Genomic DNA, 24551 nt, shown 5'->3' with positions numbered 1-24551 from the left:
ATTAACGAAATGAAAGGTGCTGAATCAGATTTTGTTGTTGCTTTCCGTCTAAAATATAAACTTTTGGAGCTACGGAGGACCAAACTTTGAATATTTTTTCAGGCGGTGCCTTATTGGGACCACTCTCTCAGAACCAAGATACGTCACAAGGTTAGATGTAGCATGTTTAAATCCAGTGTTGTGCAGTAGCGCCGTTACAAGTAGCGACGTTACTAGTTTACCTACATTTGTCGGTAGCGTGGTCGTACCGTCGCTGTTTTCTAAATCAAATAGCTTTTAAATAGTTAAACTATTGTACTGATCAAATAGCGCGGTAGCGTCCACAGAAGCTACATTTTCCCAGGTGTTTCTAAACCTTAAACGCAGCGGAGCTTTTGCTGCGGTTTGAATTCGAACCAGGAGCAGCCGCTCACGGACCTTCATTGTGAAGCTTCATTTAATGTAGAGTAACTGCTAGCTGAGCTCACTACATTTTAGCTTGCCCAACACTGTTTAAATTATTCATTTTTATAGATAGATAGATAGATAGATAGATAGATATGCTTTATTCCAGACTGAAGGTCCATACAAAAAAATTAAAATAAATCACGATTTTTTTTTTTTAATTTCACGATTTTTTTTTTAATTTATTTATTATTTTTTGTTTTTGTTTTTCTGTAATTTTTGAAAACTTGCAGAACATAATGTAAGTATTGGAATACAATGTACATCACCCTTCTGCAATAAAAAGAATTATCAAAAAAAAAAAATTAAAATTAAATAAAAGAATTAAAAAAAAACAAACAGCCATTTTCATTTATTAAAAATTCTTATGATCTGACATGGAATGACCCATTTACCCGGTACATTATTCTCAAGCCGTCCACATGTCGGGGTGATGCTTGGGTACCATGGTAACCAAGTTTACCACTGATGTTCAATAGGGCCGACGAGTTGAATCATCAGTCACAGACGTGAGCAGTCGACCTCTGGAGCCCAACAGTTTAGAGAGTTACAAGTTATAACAATATGACAATGAATCAAGACACTTTCTCTTTAAAAAGCTTTAGGAATATAATGCAATAGGGAATGGAAAAATATGAAGTTTTTCTATATATTCTTCTATATATGTTCCTTTATATTATATTCTTGGTGGATGTGCTGCTAATTGGATGATTTTACTTGTTTTTCTTGTTTTTGCTTTACCTGTTTTTGTGTCTGTTTCTCCTGATTTGTTTTTCTCCTCTCTCTCTCTCTCTCCCTCCTCTCGTTATGCAACAGTAGCCAGGCGCAGGGCGATCAGCCGCTGCTCTGTGTGTGTGTGTGTGTGTGTGTGTGTGTGTGTGTGTGTGTGTGTGTGTGTGTGAGACAGAGAGAGAGCCCCGGGGTGTTGGCAGTGTCTTGGGAACGGGGCGATCGGGACGTGGGAGCAGACGCATGCAAGTACACACACACACACGCACGCACACACGCACGCACGCACACACACACACACACACACACACACATACACACACACACACAGAAAACAGTCCCAGACAAGGCTGAGAAATAGGTCACTGCTGGCCAGAAGAGATATAATTACACACGCCCCACTCTCCTATTCAGACAGACACACACACACACACACACACACACACACACACACACACACACACACGTGCACACACATGCAGGATGCTCTCAAAGGTCCAGGAAGTTACACACACATAAATCACTTCACAATCAGCAGAACTCTTTCTTCTTGCTCTTCCTCCTCCTCATCCTCTTCTTCTTCTTCTTCTTCTTCTTCTTCTTCTTCTTCTTCTTCGTCTACTTCTTCTTCAGACACACACACACAAACACACAGTCTCACACTCTTTCCCTGTGTGTGTGTTTGTTTCTGCAAAAAAACACCTGTTGTAACTCACCAGCAGAGAAATCAATTGGAGGAACTCGTCGCCCAAAACTTTGCACCCACAAAATAAAAAAAAACAAACAAAAAACACATGTTTACTTGAAGTTCATTAGTTAGTATGTCTGAAACAGAGAATCTAATGCAGGCTTCAAAAGAGTTATCACACATGATTTAAGCACGTGAGCAAAAAAAAAAAAAAAAATCCCTTTTGATCTTGCTCGGTCAGCGTATGTTTAAAAGATGATTTCTCATTTTGTGAAACAGACAAACATCCAATTTCTTTTCTTAAGTTTTTTTCTTTTTTTCTTTTTTTCTTTTTTTTTTGTTAAGTAAAGGAAATGGATGGGCCGTTGGATGTGGTATCTCAGCCTTTGAATAAGAAACTAAACTAGAGTCTCGCTCCTTCCTGGACTTTCTGCCGTTTGGAGTTGGGTCCTTCCTGCTCTGTGTGTCCCTCCTGTTGTCCCGTAGCCCCGCCCCCCACACCTGCCCTGCATCAGTCCCATCAGCCCTCCTCTCTCCAGCCAATCAGCTCATGAGCGCATGTTGGTTTTCATCCAAAAGCTTAATTAGTTTGAAGTTTCCATAAAGAAGGGAAAGGATAAACTGAAGTTCAAGCGAGCTCCATGTGGTTACAAATGCAGGCTGTGCAGCTGAGCTTTGTGCAAAACCACAGAAATTTATTGTAAATTTTAACGGTGGGATCCCAAACATGTGCTGCTGAATTCCAGGGAAAAATTTGATGCACAAAACATGCAGATATTCTCTATTTGATGTGATGCTGCAGCCATAAAACAGCATCATCTTGGCTTTGAATGTTTCCCTCGGTGTCGGACTGATGGAGCCTCAGCAGAGACACAACATGGATGTGAGGCTGTTGCTGCACTTACGGAGAAGTTTACGGGAAAATTAGACTTTAAGAAGTGAAGCGTTGTAGTCGCTTTTTATTTTAAATGAACATGTAACATGTTAGTTTTGCAGTGAACTGTTCCTTTAAAACGACATGAAGAGCACAGCTGCTGTCCGGGACTTCTGCTCTGTGGTCGACGCTGCAGATGTTTGGCTTGGTGTAAACCATGATTCATAATACAGTGTGTGTGTGTGTGTGTGTGTGTGTGTGTGTGTGTGTGTGATGGTATCTGGAGGGACTCACATGACTCTGAACATGTGAACATGAGTGTGTTGGTTTGGTGTCTCCCATATGAGCTGAATGCAGCTGTTGTCCATATGCACATGTTTCTGTGACAAATAAACTTGATTGATTGATTGATTGATTGATTGATTGATTGATTGATTGATTGATTGATTGATTGACTGGTTGATTGATTGGTTGGTTGGTTGGTTGGTTGGTTGATTGATTGGTCCAGCAGACTCACAGATCAGGACTGGTGAGAGTCAAAAATTACAAAATATGATGAATTTATTTACATGAAAATAATAATAAAAAAGACATATAGATCATTTTTGTCCACCCATTCTCTCTCTCTCTCTCTCTCTCTCTCTCTCTCTCTCTCTCTCTCTCTCTCTGTGTGTGTGTGTGTGTGTGTGTGTGTGTGTCAGACATCCTGCCGCTCAGTTCGTATCACTGACCTCTGGCGGTTCTGTTTTTAGTCTCTGTGACCTTTGACCCCTGCTCCTATATTTAGGCTTAAAAACACTCTGGGAAACATATTGGGGGTTCCCCGACTCTCTCTCTCTCTCTCTCTCTCTCTCTGTGTGTGTGTGTGTGTGTGTGTGTGTGTGTGTGAAATGAAACGTGCACTTTGTATTTCTGCGTGTTGCGCTGTGTGCCAGCGCATGATGCGAGCCTCTCATGAGAAACTGTCACACACACACACACACACACACACACACACACTCACAGAGACAAGCATTTAAAACACAACTAATTGCAAAAAATAAAAATAAATAAATAAATAAAAAATTCCTTCTTTAAGGAAAATGTGAGCCTCTGAATCTGAAGTGGATTTCCTGGTTAAATAAAGTTGATATAAGTAAATAAAATAACAACAACAATAATAACAACAACAACAACAACAACAATAATAATAATAATAATAATAATAATAAACAGTTCATGGTTGAAATGGTGGGAGTCTGTCTTGGATGCTAGGTTGTAGTTTAACCCTTTGAGGCTGTGATTTCTGCCAAAAACATCAGAGAAAAAGGCAACTCTGCAAGAAATGAGCTGGAAATTTGCGGACAAAATGAGTTAAATAACAGAAAAATAAGTAAAAAAAATATATGAATTAATGATTAAATGAAAGAGAGAGAGGAAATTATTAAGAAAAATAATTAAGTTAACACTCCCAGTGCTTTTGAGAGAGATCACATGAGTCTGTTTGGGTTTCGGTGAGTTAAAATGTCAACAGTTGCGGTGAAAGTAACAGCAGCAGTGGGATGATTTGGGAAACGTTCTGCAAATCACCTTCAGTTCTCTGTGCATCATGTCAAAAAAAAATTTTTAATTACACTTTGCAAATTTAACATTCATAACTGTAAATGAAGATGCTCAAAGACCTGCTCCATGTTGATCAGCTTTCATATATTAATTACTGAGTTTTTTCTTTTAATTGTTATTATTAATATTTAAATATTATTATTATTATTTTATTTTATTATAAAAAATAAAAACAATTATTTCATTTTTATTTTATTATAAATAAATTTTAATTATTTTGTGCTTATGTTTGAAATAATATCAATTGATCTCTTGAGCCTAGGCGTATTATTTATTTATGACTTTATATTTTGACATTTATCCATTATTTATTAGAAATTAGAGCTCGGGGTTTTATTACTGACGCAGCGTCGCCACCTAGCGGCGGCTCAGGAGACCCGCAGCCCCCTGACTGTGTTCCGGGTTGGCGGGTCAGCTGACCAAAACACGGAAGCATGTGCGGTAGTGGAGTTGACAGCAGGCTTACTTATCGGTTTCTCATCACTTTTTTGATTAATAATTGCTTATTTCTTGTTTTCTTATGATGCGTTTCGAGCCGCCGACGAGCCGTTGAGCTCTGCATCCGGTTACCAAGACGACAGCAGCCTTTCCTCTGTGAGTAACGTCTTTTTTTTTAAATTAATTTTCCATGTAAAAATAATCTCATAGTTTCTTTCAAAGGGACGTCGTGCAGACATCACAGCCCGTCCCGGAGACGCTCTGAATAATCACTAATAACGTGATAAAGCCTCTGTAAACCGAGGTTGATTTGCCGATAAATATTAATCAAAAACAGACATAATCCATAATCTGACAGAAATTATAGTCCCCTTTAAATGCTGGTGAGAGCCTTTCACATTTTATTGAACACAGGCCACCTGAGGTCGGACCAGCAGCACAGACCTGACGCTGAAATAGTGCATTTTTAATTAATTTCTATTTTTTTTTTTTTTATTAATTAATTTCTTTATTAATTTTGCTACTTTTTCAGATTTTCCTGGTCACTTTCTTGTATTTTTTCAAATTAAATTAATTTACTAATTAATTCCTTTTTTTTTTTTTGCTAATGTTCCTGTAATTTTTGGGTTATTTGACATATATATATAATTTTTTTTCCCCCCATGTTTAAGTGAATTTGCCATGTGCAGGACAGAAAACCCTGTGGTCTGGAGATAAAAACTAGTACTGCTACTTAAAACAGAGACATCTGATCAATACACACGCAGAAGTTCCTGTAATAACATCATAGGAATACCATGGAAACCACAGGAGATGTAAAATGCTGCAACATGTACAAAATTCACTATAAACTCACTACTGATTCACTGGAAGGCCTTCCATTCTTGTGACACCGCGAATTATAATACTTATGATTATAAAACTATACAGCAAAGCCACTAAAAATATGATACTGATATTTACTGAAGCGACACAGAAAGTCACCTCGGAGATTTTTCATTAAACCAGAGAAGAAGATTTCCACTGTGTTCAGGACAGAGGTATTACAGTTTGGTGTTTTTCATCAGTTTTTATTTTTATTTCCTTTTGTAATTTTTGTTTTCCACTCGGTTTATTTCCCACACTGGGTTTCCTCGTTTCAGTTTAGTTTGTGTTGTTTGAAAAGGTTCCATTTTAGTTTACTTTTTTATTAGTTGGGGTATTAGCTGGAGTTTAATTTTAATTTTTTATTCCAATCTGGGGTTGACCAAACTGGCAAAGACTAAAGCTAAAGACATTTTCTGATTTATTTTTTATTTTAGTCAGTTTTACAAGCACACAAGATCCTTTCAGTTATTTCTAAGTCTAGTTTTTTCTTTTTTTTTTTATTTCAGTGAACTAAAATGTTTATCCACACCTGGTTTTAGCTCTTACTTTAGTTTTAATGAACTATAATAAGCTGGCCTGAGGAGTGTGTCTCTGTGTGTTACAGTGCAGATCCCCGGCTCACTGAGGATGATGATGACGGTGAAGGCTTTCCGCACTCCGGCGCGTCATGGTTACGCCGTGGAAACGTCCCCGTTCGTCCCCCGCCGGCTGGCCTGCGCCGCCTCGCAGTACTACGGCATCGCTGGTGAGAGCGGAGACAAACAGCACAGAGTCGAGAGACACAAATACCAAGTAAACAAATAACAAATAAACAAATAAACATGAAAAGGAAGAGAGAGAGAGATCCCGAGTTTCCCACCTCAGAGAGATCTTCATCAGGCTTCATCTGTCGTGAAACAGACAGCAACAACAGCTTTCAAAGACGTTTCTCTGCAGTTTAAATCACTAGAAACTGTTGCACATCACGCTTTAAACTTAGAAATTTCAATGAATTTGTCTGTTCACGTCTGATAATAAGCAATTTAACACTTTTCGCAAATTTTTATCTTTTATTATCAGGGTTTTGTGGGCAGAAATCACTTCACGTGTCGCTCTGCAGCGTAGAGAAATTAAACTTTGGGATCCAAAACATGAACAAGTTTGAGAACCTTCTGCTTTAAATGCACTGCACTCATCCCACAGTGCAGAAAATACACACACTTACACTTATGATGAGGTGTGTTTAAAACAATCTGGGGTTATAAAATCTGTAATCTGTAATTGAAATTAGAGCTGCAGCTAACGATCAATTAATCATCTAGTCTATAAAATGTAGAAAAATGACAGATACTCATCACAAGTTGCAAAAGTGGCCAGAGGGACGGGTTAAAAATGTGAACTGAGTGAGGAATATGAAGCTGACGGAAGCAGGCAGATATTAATATCAGCATATTTGGTATTTTCATGTAACAAATGTCGAAAATTAATCAGTTATTGACAAGATGAGCTATTGATTTTCTATCTGACAGCTTGTTTTATCAGTGCTGGGAAAATGGAGTGTGTATTTATGTTTGTTTTAAAGGAACGAGACATTTTGCATCTTATTTATTTTACATGATTTTGTTTTTCCGTCACGCTGTAGCTAGTCCAGTTTTACAAGCCTGATGTTTTATTTTTTGAATTGTGATGATGCTCTGTGTGTGTGTGTGTGTGCGTGTGTGTGTGTGTGTGCGCTCGCTCAGGTTGTGGCACACTGCTTGTCCTGGATGAGACGGAGACAGGCATTTCTATAGTCAGAAGGTAAATAAAGTCATTTTTTGTTTTGTTAACCTTCAAGTTAGGTTTTAATGTCATTTTTTTTTGCTTTCATGGAGATATATATATTTTTTGGAGCCCTTCAGGATCCTCTTTCCTGTTCATATTTCATTTTTTCCCCCTCTCTGTGTTTGAATTATTGTTTTAATCAATGTTTAACGTTAGGTTTTGGCTCTAAGAATATAGATCAAGTTAAAGTTTATTTAAAGCCCAGCATCAAAGCTGCAAAGAGCTTTACATGCTTTACAGTTTATAACAGACCTACTCCTCATAGCGGGCAAAAAAAAAAAACAAAAAAAAAAAACAAACAACCAAAATACACATGTGATACACAAAAAATACACAAAAATACAAATATACCAAAGATTACAAACAGTACAGTCATATTGCAAAAGAAAACTCACTTGCAGACAAACTAAATGCATCAGAAGCAACAAAGTGCCGTGAGATTCTGTGTTATGCGTTTCTCAGAGATCACCTGTCAATCAAACAGTGTGGGCGGGGCTTGGATTTTCTGTTGGTGGAGTTTGACTTCCTGTAGGTGGCGCTCAAGGGGCCACCCAGTTCTTCTTCTTCTGTTTCCTCCAAACAAAGCAGAAACGTAAAACTAATCACTAATTGTGTGTGTGTGTGTGTGTGTGTGTGTGTGTGTGTGTGTGTGTGTGCTAGCTGGGAGTGGGGTGACGGTCTGTTTGACGTGGCGTGGAGTGAAACCAATGAGCACGTGTTGGTCGCCGGGGGCGGAGACGGCAGCCTGCAGCTCTGGGACACAGCCAATCACAACGCTCCGCTGAGGGTGGCCAAGGAACACACACACGAGGTAGTGGACACACACACACACACACACACGGACACACACACGGACACACACACACACACACACAGATAGGCATGCACCTTTGCCTTTTTTGGGAAATGGTTTATTTTGTGAGTCTCATGGACAGTGTGTGTGTGTGTGTGTGTGTGTGTGTCCAGGTGTACGCTGTAGACTGGAGTCAGACCAGAGGAGAGAATCTGGTCGTGTCTGGATCCTGGGATCACACCGCCAAAGTGGTCAGTGAGTTTTTGTTTGTTTGTTCTTTCTAACAATATTGTGCTTTTCTTTTTATTTATGTATTTATGTATGTATTTATTTATTTATTTGTTTGTTTGTCATTCCTCCAGTGGGACCCCAGTCTCAGCAAATCACTGACCACGCTTCGGGGTCACGAAGGGGTCATCTACAGCACCATTTGGTCGCCTCACATCCCAGGATGCTTTGCTTCAGCCTCAGGTGAGTCCTCCCATGCAACAGAGTCAACAGAGAAATGAAGGACGGAAACAAACAAATAAACAAACAAACAAATGTATAAATGAACAGTGAATGACTGCACTATAGAACATTTTATTTGTATATTTTTGTAACTTGCATCCATACAGTGTGGCCACATTGAAAGTCTTCACTGTGTTACATTTCCTTATGAAGAGCCAAGATTTTATAAGAAAAGTGAATTATACGTAAAATAATTTTGTTCCCCAAATCTCAAAGCCCATTAATGCTGGTTAATATTTGTGATCACAATATCCTGCCCAGTGTGGGAGCTGTGGTTTCAGTTCAGTGTGTAGGTCCCTGTCCCTGCCACTAGGTGTCGATGTAACAGTATTAATGTCCCTGGGCTCACCTCTGTCTCTGGAATATAAACTGGATTAGTTCATTGTCAGAGAAAGGAACTCATTTGTCCAGTTTCATGTGATATCTCTGACTTCCAGTTGGGATTCAAAGTTAAAGGAAACTGCATTTCCATGATGTCTTGCTTCTGTAAATGTGATGTACTTCTAGTTGAAACAGGGTGCTTTGGCAGGAATAATTCCCCACAGGGCAGTTTCAAAGTGTACAAAAGTCTAAAAATGAACAATTCTTCCAAACGGATAACTTCAGGGCATCAGGATGCAACCAAGACGAAAAAGGCTTTTTTAAAGGTCAGGACCCATAAATGCACCGCCACACCGTGTTGACAGTCAAAATATGTGGTTGTATTATTGGAGGAAAGTTTTATGAATGAAAAAATCAGCTTAAATTACTACCAAGAAAGCTTTCTCAGGTACTACTGCAGTATTATCTTGTACACAGCATAGGTCTGCAAAAGTAATCATGCATAATGGACTATTTCAATTTTAGCTTCCCCAATGAACAATTATAAAACACCAGTATACTCAAAGTGCAAGGTGTCGATAAAAATATTCAAGGTGTTGGGTTTTATTTCTTCAAATCATTTTAAAAAAGTAAGTGTGATGACGGCACATATCAACAAAAGGATGGCATGAGATTCTCCTCGTGGATTGTGTTTTAATTATCAAAAAACTCGGCGCTTATCAGGCCTGCTTGTCGTTACTGTGAAGCTCCTCCTCTTCTCTTCCCATATCAAGGAAATGAGTTTTAGAAATTAGCTTCCTACAACAGACAACCAAGTGAATCAGTTTTCTTAGCCAGAGGGAGCGCTTGGATTAGCTTATCCGCTTGCGAGGGAGCGCACAGTAGCTTTATCAGAGGGTGGAGCCTCTCCGATGATGGATTTCTGTTGCATCAGCTGCCTGATCTGATTGTAGACGAGGAAGAAGTCAATCTGCTGCTGCCTCTGTCTTCAGTTCGGTATCAGCTTTGCGAGAGTGCTGCGCGGTTAAACAAGTTGGCTAATTAGTTTTGGCAAATTGGTTTGCCAGAGAGAGCAGAAGCCGCTGATGGGGTTTTAAAACCAGGAGGTTGTTCAGCGCCTGACGGCCAGAGGCTTTATTTGTGAACCACCACGAAGGTTGGAAAATTAACGTGACCCCTATTTTTCACTTCCACACAGCGGATGAAAATGATTAAAATAAAATATTAAACTACACAGGTGAGACAAACCCCATGGGACCTATAAACAGAGATTGCTGAGGAGCTAGGCTTGAACTGAGTTTGTGGAAAGAGGTCGAGGAAAGAAGAATTTTTTAATTTTGATAATTAATTGTAACTCAGGCACAGGTTTGGGTCAATTCAACAGTCAAAGCAGTAACCAAGATTTAAGAAATTCTTCCACCAAATGTACATCCAGTCAATTTGAGAATGAAACAAATGTGTTCAGTGAATAAAAACCAGGAGGGAGGGTGGGGCAGTCCTTCAAAGGGGGATGTCGGGTGGCAGTTTATGAGTTATTTAGGATATGACACGCTCGATTAATTGGACTTTTATCCAAAGCACCTTGCAATGCATGATTTATATGGGTAGCCTGAGCTGGAATTGAACCACGAGCCCTGGAAGTGTCCGTGCCTTCCTCTGCTCATTAAACTATAAAGGGCTTCACAGCAAAGTTAGTTTGCAACGTCAATGTGTGGATGTAACCGGCCAATTTTTGCCTTTTTAATAACCAACATCAGCAAGTCATTGTCGTCCACCTCCAGCATTTTGGTAGCTGCCTTACCATTGCTTGTGATTATGTTTTTATGATTATTTTTAATCCATGTCCAACAAAAATTATAATTTTGGTATGGGGGATTTTACCGTCAGAGCTGTCAGTCTGTAAACCCCTGCAGTGAAACCTGCCTCATCCTGCTATAAGGATGGTGAACCACCTTGACGAAGTTTGTTACAGTGGGTTTCAGTGGGCATTGTTAGTGTCTTATTATCATTTACTGGGTTTTGAAAGGATTCAAGAATCAAAGTCTTTGTCAAAAACTGAATCCTTGGGTTTTGTTGGGGAGATTTTTTTTTAATGAAGTCCTTCCAGAAAGTGCAAACTATGCAGCTAAATCTTGGCATTGAGCAGAATGTTCTACATCCAAAAGTGTTTAGACATCATTGTCCGACGCATTAGCCAGAGTTTCATGGTCCTGATGGCCTCAATTCATCTGCAAGAGTCAGAGGTCGGCTTTTATTGGGCGAGATACAGAGCCTATTAGAGCTCTGTGCCACAGTACAGTGAGCTGGAGATCAGATCGCTCCTCCAGCCCAGCTCTGCAGCCCTGCAGCTCTCTGCGGCTAAATGATTTACCGAGCATTGACCTTCCATAATAAAGCCATTACTGCGGACTGACCTTCCACACTGAGCAGTTACAGCTGCTTGCTTCCCTATGTTTGAATCTGATAACGTACATCAACCTGACAACAACTCATCGAGACACTGTAAACTGTGTAACACAAAAGCATAGATAACACTGGGGAAAAGTAAGACAAAAGAAAGAGCTTTGGTCTTCATTCTGGATTACAGGACAGTTGGAGGGACCCTACAGTTTTCAGTGGCTCAGTTAAAAAAGGATTTGCTATTCATCTTTAATCTTGAGTCCTGACTTCAAGACTGTCAAAGGGATTCGTCCACACTTTGGGTCTCAAATTCCCTTCAAATTTAGTCTTGAGATTTCATGAGTCATAAATTCTTCAGTCGTAATTAATCTTGTGTCCAGACTTCATTACAGTTTGAAGGACCTGCAGATTTCCTTCAATCCTGAGTGTCGACTTCAGCACATTTGGAAGGCGTCTTCCGTCATCTTTTGTGTAGACTTCAGGAAAATCGGAGGGATCCTCACAGTTGGTTCTGCTCTTGAGTTTAAAGTTCAGGGAGTTCTGATAGACCCTTAAATCATCTTTAGTCTTTAGTCTAGAAATCAAGAGAGTCAGAAAGATCTTTTTATATTCTTTAGTTTGAAGACAGTCCAGACAGCAGGGCCGTTAGAGGGTTGGGGTTTTTTATTCTTGATTGTAGACTTCAGGACAGTAAGGAGAAGCATTCAGGCATCTTGAATTCGACTCCAGGACAATCAGAGGGATCCTTCCAGTTTCTTTTGCTCTTGAGTTCAAACTTCAGGAAGTTCAGAGGGACCCTTGAATTACCTTTAGTCTTGAGTCCAGACTTCAAAGCAGTCTTGAGGATCCTTTAATTTCCTTTAACCTTGAGTCTAGACTTTGGGAGTGTCAGGAAAATTATTCATTCATCTTTAGTCTTGAATCCAGACTTCAAAACAGTTAGAGGGATATTTCATTTTCAGAGTTGAGTTTAGACTTCATGAAGGCCAGTTGCCTTTAGCACTGAGTCGACTTAAGGACAATCAGAGGAAATGAGAGGTCTATACTTAAGGATGTTCAGAGAGACTCTTAAATCAACTTAAGACCTTAGGGAGGATTTCAAGTCAAGATAGTCAGCAGGATCTTCCAGTCCTCTTTAATTTTGAGATGAGACTTCACTACAGTCAGTAAGTCTCTATAATGAACCAAAAGGTCTGCAATATGTCTGGAGGCCAGAACAAGTTGTGCTTTATACTTGATGAATTAAGTCTAAAAAAAAAAAAAAAAAATCAATCTGTTTATCTAACTAGTTGTCAGTGGAGAGATGTTTTGCACCAGTTAAAATCCTAGTTGATGCTTTCTGAACAAGCTGAAGATGTGAGAGTGACTTTTAACTGAGAAAGGAACAGAGTGAGCTGCAGGGCTCTAAACCTGAAGAGATAAAAGCATAGATGACCCTCTCTGGAACTGTCAACTTGATTTTTGATGTTTTTCTTTTGTAGAAAGCACAAACATGATCAGAAAGGCAAGAAAAAGCAGCACCCAGTCTGTACCTTTTCATCCCGGGGTCTGAGTTGAAGGCTGTATAAAAGCCACTTATCAGATTTTTAGGTAATGGTGGTAAAAGCATTACAGTTTAGACTGAAATGTTTTTTTTTTTTTATGAATACTTCTTCAAAGCTGCAAATGGGCAATATTCATGCCAGAAAATCACTGGTGTTCAGTGCTTCAGTGCTTGATTTTGCAACAGCATTTCAGGCGTAGGACATTAAACTCTATCTGTGAAGTCCAATCAAAATGTGGTGAGTCATGTGCCTCATGGTGAACTAAGTGTCCAAAAACTGCCATTTTTGTTAGAATGGAGTTTATCAGTTACTTTACGGCAAACGACAACAAAAAGAATATGAGAAATATGAGAAATGTTCAAAAGTCTTACTCACTCATGTCCTGCTCACATCAGTCACTTTGCACAGACCAGTCGCACACAGCTTGTCCATGAGAGCGTTTCTGTAAATGGTTATTTGACAATTTTTTAATGAGAGTCCATTGGTTTCGGGCACAATGAACATATGAATCATTTTGATTAGCCTCTATGAATTGTTATTGAATTTGAAAAGGAGGTTCTTCTTCTACTGTTTGAATTGAGCTGATCGACGATTTCGACAAACAGAAATGGCCACAGTGTTTGAAGCCTTAGTTGTCCATGGCCTTGTTCCCACCTGTTGTTAACAAGCTTACACCTCTAAGTGCAGGTGTAAACAGCAGCAATGCATCCTGAGTGATCGGATCTCAGGATGCATTTGGAAGTGGTCTGGTGTAAACAGACATTTGTCCCAGGACGGATTGAAGGACCGCCTACTAACCTGACGTCCTCTGTCTTGTCCAGCCCAAGAACCCCAACACCACACTGCAAAAACTCAAAATCTTACCAAGATTATTTGTCTTATTTCAAGTCAAAATGTCTTATTACTAGTCAAAATATCTCATTACACTTAAAATAAGACATGATCACCTCAGAAGTAACTTGTTTTTAGACAATTGTCTCTTGAAACAAGTGAAAATTTGCTTGTTTCATTGGCAAAATTTGTTTCTTGTTTCTAGCTAATTTTCACTTATTTCAAGTGAATTTTCACTTTTTCCACTGGCAAATTTTGCCAATGAAACAAGCAAATTTTTCACTTGTTTCAAATAAATTTTCCCTTGAAACAAGTGAAAATTGTCTAAAAACAATTTACTTCTGAGGTGATCATGTCTTATTTTAAGTGTAATGAGATATTTTGACTAGAAATAAGACATTTTGGACTTGAAATAAGACAAATAATCTTTGTAAGATTTTGAGTTTTTGCAGTGCAGCCAGACTGTCACTTTTCCAACAGAGAAAATATCCAATCTGACTCTGGCCAGCAGCTGAACTGTCAGCTGATGGATCAAATCAAACTGAAGTGCAGGTCGGCTGTAAAGCAGATGGTTATATAAATAAAAACTCCCCTTAATAAGACATGAGGTCCCCTAAAAACATGATGCAAGAAGTTTTGGGGGGGGGGTCTCTGAAATATGTATTGACAACATGCAGAGGTCGAGCTGTAACAGATGTTAAATACTTCCTCAGTGATTGACAGCTGCATTAAAACGAGGCTGGAGTGAGCGAGCATGTCTCCTTTTGTTGCTGCCTGTTAAATGACATTTTATTTTTATTTTTTTGCATGGAAGGAGGACTAGCGAAGTAAGAATACGGTCTTTCTCTGCCTCTCTCTTTCTCTCTCTGAAAAGATACGTGTTTATTTGCATATAGAGCGGGAAAGTGAGATCCGATCACAGGTGGGCAGGTGGGACGCGTGTTAATGCCAGGCGTGTACAGACGAACTGACAGCCGTCCACTCGTGTTTGGATCACCAAAGACACATTTTAATAACAGGTGGGAACAGAGCCCATGAGGCATGCAGTTAAAGGCCTACACACCGAGTCCAAGGAGAAGAGACAACACGAAAGTTTAAGGTAATCGCAACGATTTATTTTGCACCAAAACTATTCACAGAGACGCCGAATTTTCATCATTCCCAGAAAAAAAAAAAAGATACTGAAATGAAAGCACAGCAGCAGCCGAGTCAAATCTCGTTCGTCGTCCTTCCCTCTGGATCACCGTCTCTCATGGTGTGTGTCTACAGCGGTGTATATTTGACACTAGATGTTGCGCCGATTCCCAGATTTGGACACTTGACGGGTGTGGCCACTGCTGATGATTGACAGTCACCTACAACAGCAGAAAAACACCTCCTAGTTACACCTGATTGGACGAACGCTTCACCGGTGGACTGTCCTCTCCCTGATTTCAAACCGGACCAACGTGGCAGCTCGCCGAAATGTGATTCTGAAAACATCTGAGGCGAGACATGAACCATGCAGCTGCTGAATCCGAACGACGACGGTTAGTTTAAACGTCTAATTTGCATAAAGAACCCTGAACCTCGACTGTATGCAAATGAGGAGACGCCGACGTGACACCCCGTCTCTCGAAACGCAACGCCGCCAAAATGCATCGCAAGGCTGCTTACATAGACAATGAATGTGCAGCTTTGAAATGACTGATCCTGTAGACAAGTACCATCATGTTTTCCCGCCTCCTCCACTACATGACAGACATTGATTGATTACCAGGTGTATATAATCTCTAGCTTAGGTAGTGCTGCAGAAACAACACCGTAAATACAGCTTGAGACTGCTGTGGATCTCATTTTGTCAGCAGTTTATGGTCAGATGGCTTCTCTTCCAGTTTTTTTTTCTACTTTTTTCCCCATTTGTCTCTAGCTTTTATGGGTTTTACCTTGTAGTTCTCCATTCAGGGTCAACAGCTTTACAAACAGAGGGCCCAAAGGCTAATCTGGTGCCCATTGGTCCAGTGGGTTCAATCCTGTGCCAGGCCCTTTGCTGTGGCTCACCTCCTTTGTCTGTATCTGCTGTCACTGGAAAAAAAAACTTTAAAAAACCTGAAAGGAGCACACTGCAGTGCTGTAATTTAGCACATCGCACAGGGATTTAGGGCTGCTCGGCCTTATTCAGCATGTTCTGCAGGCATTCTGGTATCTGGCGGCGTCATTAACAGGATGAAGGTGGGCGTCTTGCCTGAAACAGCTGCAAGACAGCAGGAAAGTCAAACCTCCGTCGGATGCTTGAGTCACAGCTGACTGCCAGTGTGAGGAGAGCTCTTTCTATTAAGCCTTTATTTAAGCAGCGAAGGGCACAGAGAACTCACTGTGATTTACGGCAGCGGCCCCCCGGGCAACAGTCAGCAGCTTTACTCAGCTTTCTAACTGGCAGCAGGAACGAAAGTACTGGAAATACAAATAGCTCTCAGTCTTTATCTCGCTCTCTCGCTCTCTCTCTCTGTGTCTGTGTGTGTGTGTGTGTGTCTCTGCTGCTCACTTCGATTCAGCGTCATTGATCTGAATTAACTTCAGTCGTTTATCATCTGGCTTTTTCTGTTGCAATCATTTTTTTTTTCCTTCCCGTGCCTGTCTCTGTTTCTATTTTCTCCCCTTTACTGTGCAGTTTCCCAGATTTCCCTGCAGCCATGTTCTGTTCTGTGTGTGTGTGTGTGTGTGTGTGTGTGTGTGTGTGTGTGGCGGCGTGCTGTAAAGTAAAAGTGCACACTGGCCAGTTACAGGCCAAGTGATGTTCACACACAGCAACATATAACATGTGACACACACACACACTCACAATACATGTGAGGCCTTCAGTGAGTCTGGTGACTCGCTGGTTGTTTATTGTCCTTTTCACTTCGTTCTTTTTTCCCCTTTGTATCTTATTTTCCTTCCCTTTTTTTCATCTTTTCCCTCTTGCAGTCCAGGCGACTTTACAAGACTTTACATCTCCGCTGGTTGCACACAGAGCAGAGGAGCCCGCTTGAGCTCGATGTTTATTTTTGCTTCTGTCCATCTGTAGAAAATGATTTCCTGTTGCTGAGTGTGAGGAGGTAGAGGCTGCTGGCAAGGTGCGATGTCTGTGTGTGTGTGTGTGTGTGTGTGTGTGTGTGTGTGTGTGTGTGTGTGTGTGAGTGTGTGTGCCATGATTCCAGATAGGGTCTGGCAGAATAATTGACAGCAGGCGTCCATCACAGACAGTGCTTTAGTCCTGCAAGGGTTGGTTGTTGATGTTTTATACACACACACACACACACACACACACACATGCACTCACACACACATTCTCATTTATGCTGAATTGAGTTCAGAAGGTTTTACTGGTGTGACATTTTGACAGGTGTTTGCCAAGGAAAGGGAGACATTGATCACTGCAGCATTGTGACCCTGGGGTCGCTAAGGTCATTTTCCCAGAATTCCCTCTGGTCATCGAATTATTGGAATATAATGACATTTAGATGATTGTTATTCAGTACAGCAGAGTGTGTGTGTACCTGTGGCTTGTGGACTGTTGATCCGGACAAAACAACAAGACATCTGAGGACGTCGCCTCGGGCTGCGGGGAAATTGTGATCAACATTTTTCACCTTTTTCTGACATTTTATGGACCAAACAATCAATTAATCGAGAAAACGATGTGAGGATTAGTCGATAATGAAAATAATTGCACAGTTGCAGCTGTAGTGTGTTTTTACAGTTGATTGTGCTGATTGTGTTTGTTCACTCTGAGCCCAGCGGGAGCAGAAACCATGCTCTTGGAAACTGGAGGGTACATTTGTGTGTGTGTGTGTGTGTGTGTTGTGGAAAAGCTCCATCTGAAGTGACAGAAAGTCGCTGAAGATCGCCCCGGACAGCGTCTGTGAATCAGAGAACTGAGCGAGGCACTTTAACGGCACTTTAAAGAAGGAGAAGAGAGGCATGAGGAGAGATTTAGGGATAGAGATAGACAGATAGATTAATACTTTATTCAGCACTGCAAAAACTCAAAATCTTACCAAGAATATTTGTCTTATTTCTAGTCAAAGTATCTCATTACACTTAATATAAGACATGATCACCTAAGAAATAACTTATTTTTAGACAATTTTCACTTTTTCCACTGGCAAATTTTGCCAATGAAACAAGTGAATTTTCACTTGAAACAAGTGAAATTGTCTAAAAACAAGTTATTTCTTAGGTGATCATGTCTTATTTTAAGTGTAATGAGATATTTTGACTAGAAATAAGGCATTTTGACTTGAAATAAGACAAATATTCTTGGTAAGATTTTGAGTTTTTGCAGTGAGGAAATTCACATTTTCCAGCAGTATCCACACATTAAAAAATGACATCAGAGGTGTGCAATGTGCAAAAAACAGCGTGCATAGATGTATACAATGTGCATACAAGTATACAATGTGGGGAGGTCTAGATGGAGAAACAGAGAGGAAAAATAGAGAGAGAGAAAAAAGAGGGGAACAGATTTAATGTTGATTATTGGGTAGAAGAGACTCTCCTTTACTTTTCAGTCACACGCAAAAACACACACACTCTCTCTCTTAATTAGCTCTGTTTGAAGTCTCTCTCGGTGTATCACAGACCACCTCAGGAGCTACGAGCACACACACACACACACACACACACACACACTCTCTCTCTCTCTCTCTCTCTCGGGGGCCCGGCTGGTGTTGATGGAGGGGTCCCGTCTCGCATCAGAGCTCGCCGCTGCAGGCCCGGTCAGCGCCGTGATGAGATGGTGGGCGATCAATAGGGAGAGAGAGAGAGAGAGAGAGAGAGAGAGAGAGAGACCTTGTTCTCTCAACATTAACCCTTGCATGGTGTGTATTTACTCTCCAAAGAAAATAAGGGATAAAAGAGAAAACAGGACTCTTAAGTTGCAGCGTCAGATTTTCCAGATGTACGTGAACTAAACTTGATGTTCAGCCGTGAGTCAAAGGACTGAAAACTGTAATTAAAATTGATTATGCAGTACATTTATCAATATCCAGGCCTCAGTTTCCACCTCTTTATGTTAAAATCTGTGTTTAAATTCATTTTGGATGATTATCATTGAAGTCCGGGCAAAATTTTATAGTCCACTCATCATTTTTAGAGTTTCATAAAACTGACATAAAACCAAATGACACCCACGGGATAACTAGCTAACACCGGTGATGAGTTTTAAAAGACTTTTCTTTTTAATGAGTGTAAGATTGCGGCTCGGTACGTATTCTGAAACGAGGAGTAGACTTCGACTTTGATTATGACAAAAAGCTGAAATTATGTTTTGTCTTTTTCTTTTTTTTTTTTTTAATGATGTAAGCATGTTTTCCAGTGAGTAAGACGGCACCGAATTGACGAATTTGGACACAATGCAGACGCTCTTTGGGTTGACCTGTGACAAATTAAACAAATGTGGAAAAAATGATGCAGATGATGCGGTCACTCTTTGGAAAATACATCATAAACAGCTTTAAGGAACTAAAAATGTTGGAAAATCTAATTTTATGCACATTGATGGTCTTGGAGAGCAAGGATAGCTTGATATTTGCAACAGATTTTATGCCATTCCAGCAGTGTCTGAGGTTTTTTAAGTGTTTACTTTTGGCCTGTAATTACAGCGCCCCCCTTGGGTCAATTAGTGTAATTAAAAAAATGCTGGAAGGCTGCAGTAAGGTCTATGGTATCCCGTATGTGCTGTCCGAGATGTGGCACATGGAAGACGGACAAATGAATAAATGAACTGAAACCCATCGTAATGCAAACACACAATATGCCGTCATGCAGGACAAAAAGAGAACAACATGAATCACGGCTTTTTGGGACTGGGATTACAGGGCGGAGTGCGTTTTTTTCCCGGTCTCGACTAGCGCTCGTCCCAGAGGTGTTGCTCGGTGATCCCCGGGCTGCTGAACTGGAAAGGAAATCGATGTTTCGCCGGTCCTTCTTGAAATTGCCTCGTTCTCTGCTCCTGTCAGCGCTCCCAGTGCAGCCGCTCCGAGACCAGCCACAGCACACTGGTTTTACTGGGAGGCAAGTCCCAGTTTGGGAATATGGTCAGACATCAATAGCAGAATACAATATCCTTAATTGACATTGTACAAGTACGGTTAAATTAAGTGTGCCATTCCCCATGTTAATGAACACACCATTAGATGTATAAAGTCCCCCTGCAGCCACGGGCTAAACCCCTGAAAAACCACCTTTGTTCATCAGTATTACATATTTAGAAGCTTTTTTTCCATTAAAAAAAAAAAAAAAAAAAACATTTCAAGCTATTTCTAGTTGGTCCTGTTGATTTTTTTGAAAATAAAACTGAAAATAAAAAAGTCCCTACAGCAACACTTGTGAAAACGGTGCTGTAGTTAATAATATCACCATGTTAAAAAATAAAATAAAATAAGGGAATCTATCAGTTCCACTAATGTTGTTTATGTCAGGCAGCCATTTCAAGTTGGTCTTGTTATTATTATTATTATTATTATTTTTTTAAAAATAAAACACTCCTGTAGAAGAGCTCTGAATCAGGAACTCCTTAAGCCACAATCATGAAATTTATACTGTATTTGATAATCTAACCATGTAAAAAAGTATATATTTTTTTCAGCTTTAAGACTGATCTTGTTCATGTTTAGAAAATAGCTACTCAGTTAATCAATCAATCAATCAATCAAATTTTATTTATATAGCACCTTTCAAACAATTGCATGATATTCAAAGTGCTTTACATCTTGATTGACAAATGAGCATGAAATAAGAAGTAAAAGGACTAGGAGACCGATGCACACTCATAAAATATGGTTAATTAAAAAAATAAAAGATCAAGAATTTAAAAAAATAAAAATAATCAGACAAGAGAGTGAATAAAAAGATTTAAAACAATAAAAACACAGCAATAATAAAAAACTCAAGAATAAGATACTGAATAAAATATAAAACAATATAAAAACAATAAAATAAAATGTAGAATATAATAACAATCAGTAAAATAACATTACTGCCACATTACTCAGAATATAAGTTATGACAGTACAGTAGTGAATTCAGTCAGGCTGCAGGTAATGAATATTTTGAGTAACGGGTAGTTTATTGATTTTTTTTTTTTTTTTAATGATTAATAGATGAATCACATCAGAATCCAAATTGAGGTCCTCAAATTGCTCCCGAAAGCCCCCAAAAAACCCAAATATTAATTTTAAAGTGATACAAACAGAGAAAACTAAGAACAGAAATCATCATTTTATCACATTATGAGTCCATCTTTCACCCCTGCCAACTTTAGATTAAATGAAATTGGTGTTTTGAGCCAACAGATGAGCATTATGCTGCTTCCAGTGAGTTCAGAGTCAGTTTCTTCACCACAGCAGGACTCGTCAGCGCCGGCTGTCAACAAAACTAACAAGTTCACACAACCGAGCCACAGCCAGTATAAAACAGGATTTTACTGCGCGTCTGTTTCGATGAGACTGTTTATTTAATTCCCGTAGATTTTTTTTTTTTAAAGGACAAAATTTTAAAAAATTGTTTTACCTTGACAGTTTCGGCGCGAATCTTCCGCCTTCATCAGAAGCATCACCAGTAGGGATGGCTCCATACCACTTTTTCACATCCGATACCGATACCGATACTGCAGCCTTGAGGATCGGCCGATACCGATCCGATTCTTTTTGTCACTCTGAAAGTTGTTAATAATACGTGGATGTAATTTGCTTGATACTGACATCTAAACGTTTTTCACCCCAGAAATCTTAATGCATTCATACAGCGAGTTAGAACATGTTTTTTTTTTTTTTTTTTCAATTACAACACCACTGCAGCGGCAAAGGAGAGGGAGACGCTTCTTCAGATGCTTTATTAAGTTCGTTGTGTTAAAACGTCCGGTTTTGCTGCCACCCCTTGAGACACTCATTTTGCAAACGTTGCGCTTTTGTCCTCCGTTAACGTACATGACTACAGCTCTGCCAGCTTCTGCTCACGTGACGAAAACACAGGCACATGGCAACCATGGCGACAGCTCGTCTGTGTTATGGCATGTCGCGCAAAGTGAAGCTGAGGATATATGAGATAGCTTGGGCTTATGGATCGGATCGGACGGGTTCTAATAAAAAAAAAAAATCCAATACTCGATCCAGTCATTTTGGCCTGGATCGGACCCGATACCGATCCAGTGAATCGGATCGGACCGTCCCTAGTCACCAGAATGTCGGGCGGTGACGTGCCTCATCAGCTGGTGTTACGGAGGCGTGGCCTTTATGTCAAATTTGACCGGTCGGTCACGCCTCCTGCTGTCAGGTCGCCTCCCTGGGACTGCGGTCCAGGTGTGTGACAGCATGTATGCTCCCTCGTCCCGGTTCATCGTCCTGTTAGCACGTTTCCTAATCTCTACTGCCTCCATAATCCACCGTTGGTAGCGGCCTCCTCCCAGTTCATAACATGGTTTTCTCTTTCGCAATGATCAGTGATGGCCGATTTCATATTTTCTAGTTGTGCTTTTTCTTTTTCTTTTTGCTGTCTCCCTCTCAGATTCCTTTTGGTGTTCCTTTTCCGTGTGAGAAAACTCCTGCCCGTCTCCCCGATGTCCACTTTGTTGCAGGAGTGGCAGGGGATTTCATAGATTACGTCGCATTTGTTGTCCGGTGGTGTCTTGCTGTTTATTTAATTTCAGCTGCACTCTGCTAAGTCCATGTGCTGTCTGAGGGATTTCATCAGCACTGTACACACACACACACACACACACACATACACACACACAGAGTATATATACAGTGTGTAAATCCGTTGCTCATCTCCTGTGTTTTATGCAGCCTGTGTAAATGTTTATAGTGGGATAATTACCAGTATAACTCATATCCAGGATCAGTCGTGAAATACCTCGGGAGCTTTCCTGCTGCCAGATTACACACCGCCTCGTGCACACGGAAACGTCCTGCAGCACAGATCTGCTGAGCGAGCTGCATGTGAGCGCTTTTTTTTTTTTTTTTTTTAAAATTTTTTCTCTCTCTGATGCCAAATTGTTGTATGCCAGGGTATCACACACACACACACAAACACACACACAGCAGCTCTGGGTTGTGCAAAATGCTGCAACAAGGCGTTTTGACCTTGACGAGGAGAAAAGACGTCCCGTTTTTAGAAACTAGAAAGACGTATCACATAAAACATACTGAGCACAGTCATCGGTTCCAAAGTTCAAAGTGTGTTTTTTTTCCCTCCATGTTGAAAATACATCAGAACTGTTGCTGAATCTCTGCAGTCGAATCAGATGTGTTCGTTTCTTGTCGTGTTTTTGACGCGTGTGCTTTCCAGGAGACAGGAAAGGCTCTGGTACAAGTTTTAATGCTGATAATAATTAAAGCAATCATAATTAAACTGTCATACAAGAATGATTTTGAGCATCAAAAACATATAAAAACTGCCACATCAAGTTATCAATTGCCGGCAGATTTTAACGACTGTGGGTTTGCAGAAATGATGATATTTTATTAATGGGTAGAAAAGGGCAGTGATTGAAAGATTGAAAGACATTTAATTGCTTAATAGCTCAAATAAACCTAAATTCACTGTTCTTTTTACCGTTTTTTTTTTTTTTTTTTTTTTTAACAGCAGTGTGTCGTGGTGTTAGGAGGGGATTTTCAGCAGCAGCGACGCCGCTGAATGGCCAAAGAGACAGGAGGCAGTGTGTGTGTGTGTGTGTGTGTGTGTGTGTGTGTGTGTGTGTGTGTGTGCTCCTCTCTCTTTGTTTACGAGCACACAGTTTTGCGACGTCGTATCCTGGTTTATTGTCGTATCGCCATGCAACGCCCGAATGAATCCCCGTCCACTGCGCTTTCCTCAACGCTCACAATGCAAATGAGTAAATAATAAATTAACATGCTGGGTCGGACGGACGGATGTTTGGATGGATGGGTGGATGGATGGATGGATGGATGGATGGATGGGTGGATGGATAATGAGATGTCAGAGAGCGAGCTAGCATTAGCGCACGGTGGAGAATCGCTGCCTTATCTCGCAGCGGAGGCTTCCCCTCTGGTGGCTTTTAGCAATTAGCATGAGAGGCTCCACTGTCACTGCTGGCTTTGAAGAGAGAGGGAGAGAGAGAGAGAGGGAGAGAGATAGATGGATGGATGGATGGATGGAGACAGCGGGGGGCAGATGCCGTCACATCCCGATAAGCTTATCGGGGTTTCCCATGTTCCCAGTGCCGCTCCTCCTCTCATCTCCTTCCTCCTCCTCCTCCTCTCATTCCTCCTCCTCCTCTCATCCCTCTTCTCGCTTCTCGTTCTCCTCTCTCCATCTCCAGCTGTGGTACAGTAGCATGGACCCCTGCCTCCAGCGTCATCAAGAGTGTGTGTGTGTGTGTGTGTGTGTTTGTGTGTGTGGTGTGTGTGTGTGTGTATGTGTGTGTGTGTGTGTGTGTGTGTGTGTGTGTGTGTGTGTGTGTGTGTGTGTGTGTGTGTGAGCTCCTCCAGTGTAATCAGTGGTGTCAGTGGCCCTCAGAGCTGCAACGCATCAGAGCGTCAGAGAGCAGCCAGAAACCCCAACCATCTCTCCTCTGCTCTGCCTTTCCTTTCCTTTCCTTTCCTTTCCTTTCCTTTCCTTTCCTTTCCTCTATTCCTTTCCTTTCCTTTCCTTTCCTTTCCTTTCCTCTATTTTTCCTTTCCTTTCCTTTCCCTCCTCACTTCCTTTCCTTTCCTTTCCTTTCCT

At 40.6% G+C, this 24551-nt stretch overlaps 1 protein-coding gene across 1 annotated transcript in view; it reads left to right on the top strand.

The window, feature by feature from the left end:
• The first annotated feature begins 4781 nt into the window (after positions 1-4781).
• The window catches only part of pex7 (peroxisomal biogenesis factor 7), a 67732-nt gene continuing 47962 nt past the window's right edge, over positions 4782-24551 (top strand). The window contains exons 1-6 of the mRNA XM_030046568.1: positions 4782-4931; positions 6247-6387; positions 7364-7421; positions 8106-8256; positions 8412-8489; positions 8601-8709. Coding sequence (XP_029902428.1) covers positions 6270-6387; positions 7364-7421; positions 8106-8256; positions 8412-8489; positions 8601-8709 — 514 coding nt within the window. The 5' untranslated portion in view covers positions 4782-4931; positions 6247-6269. The remainder of the gene's footprint in view (positions 4932-6246; positions 6388-7363; positions 7422-8105; positions 8257-8411; positions 8490-8600; positions 8710-24551) is intronic.

This window comes from Myripristis murdjan, chromosome 24 (genome assembly GCF_902150065.1).
Source record: "Myripristis murdjan chromosome 24, fMyrMur1.1, whole genome shotgun sequence".
Classification (NCBI taxonomy): Eukaryota; Metazoa; Chordata; class Actinopteri; order Holocentriformes; family Holocentridae; genus Myripristis; species Myripristis murdjan.
This window is presented reverse-complemented; position numbering and strand designations above follow the sequence as displayed.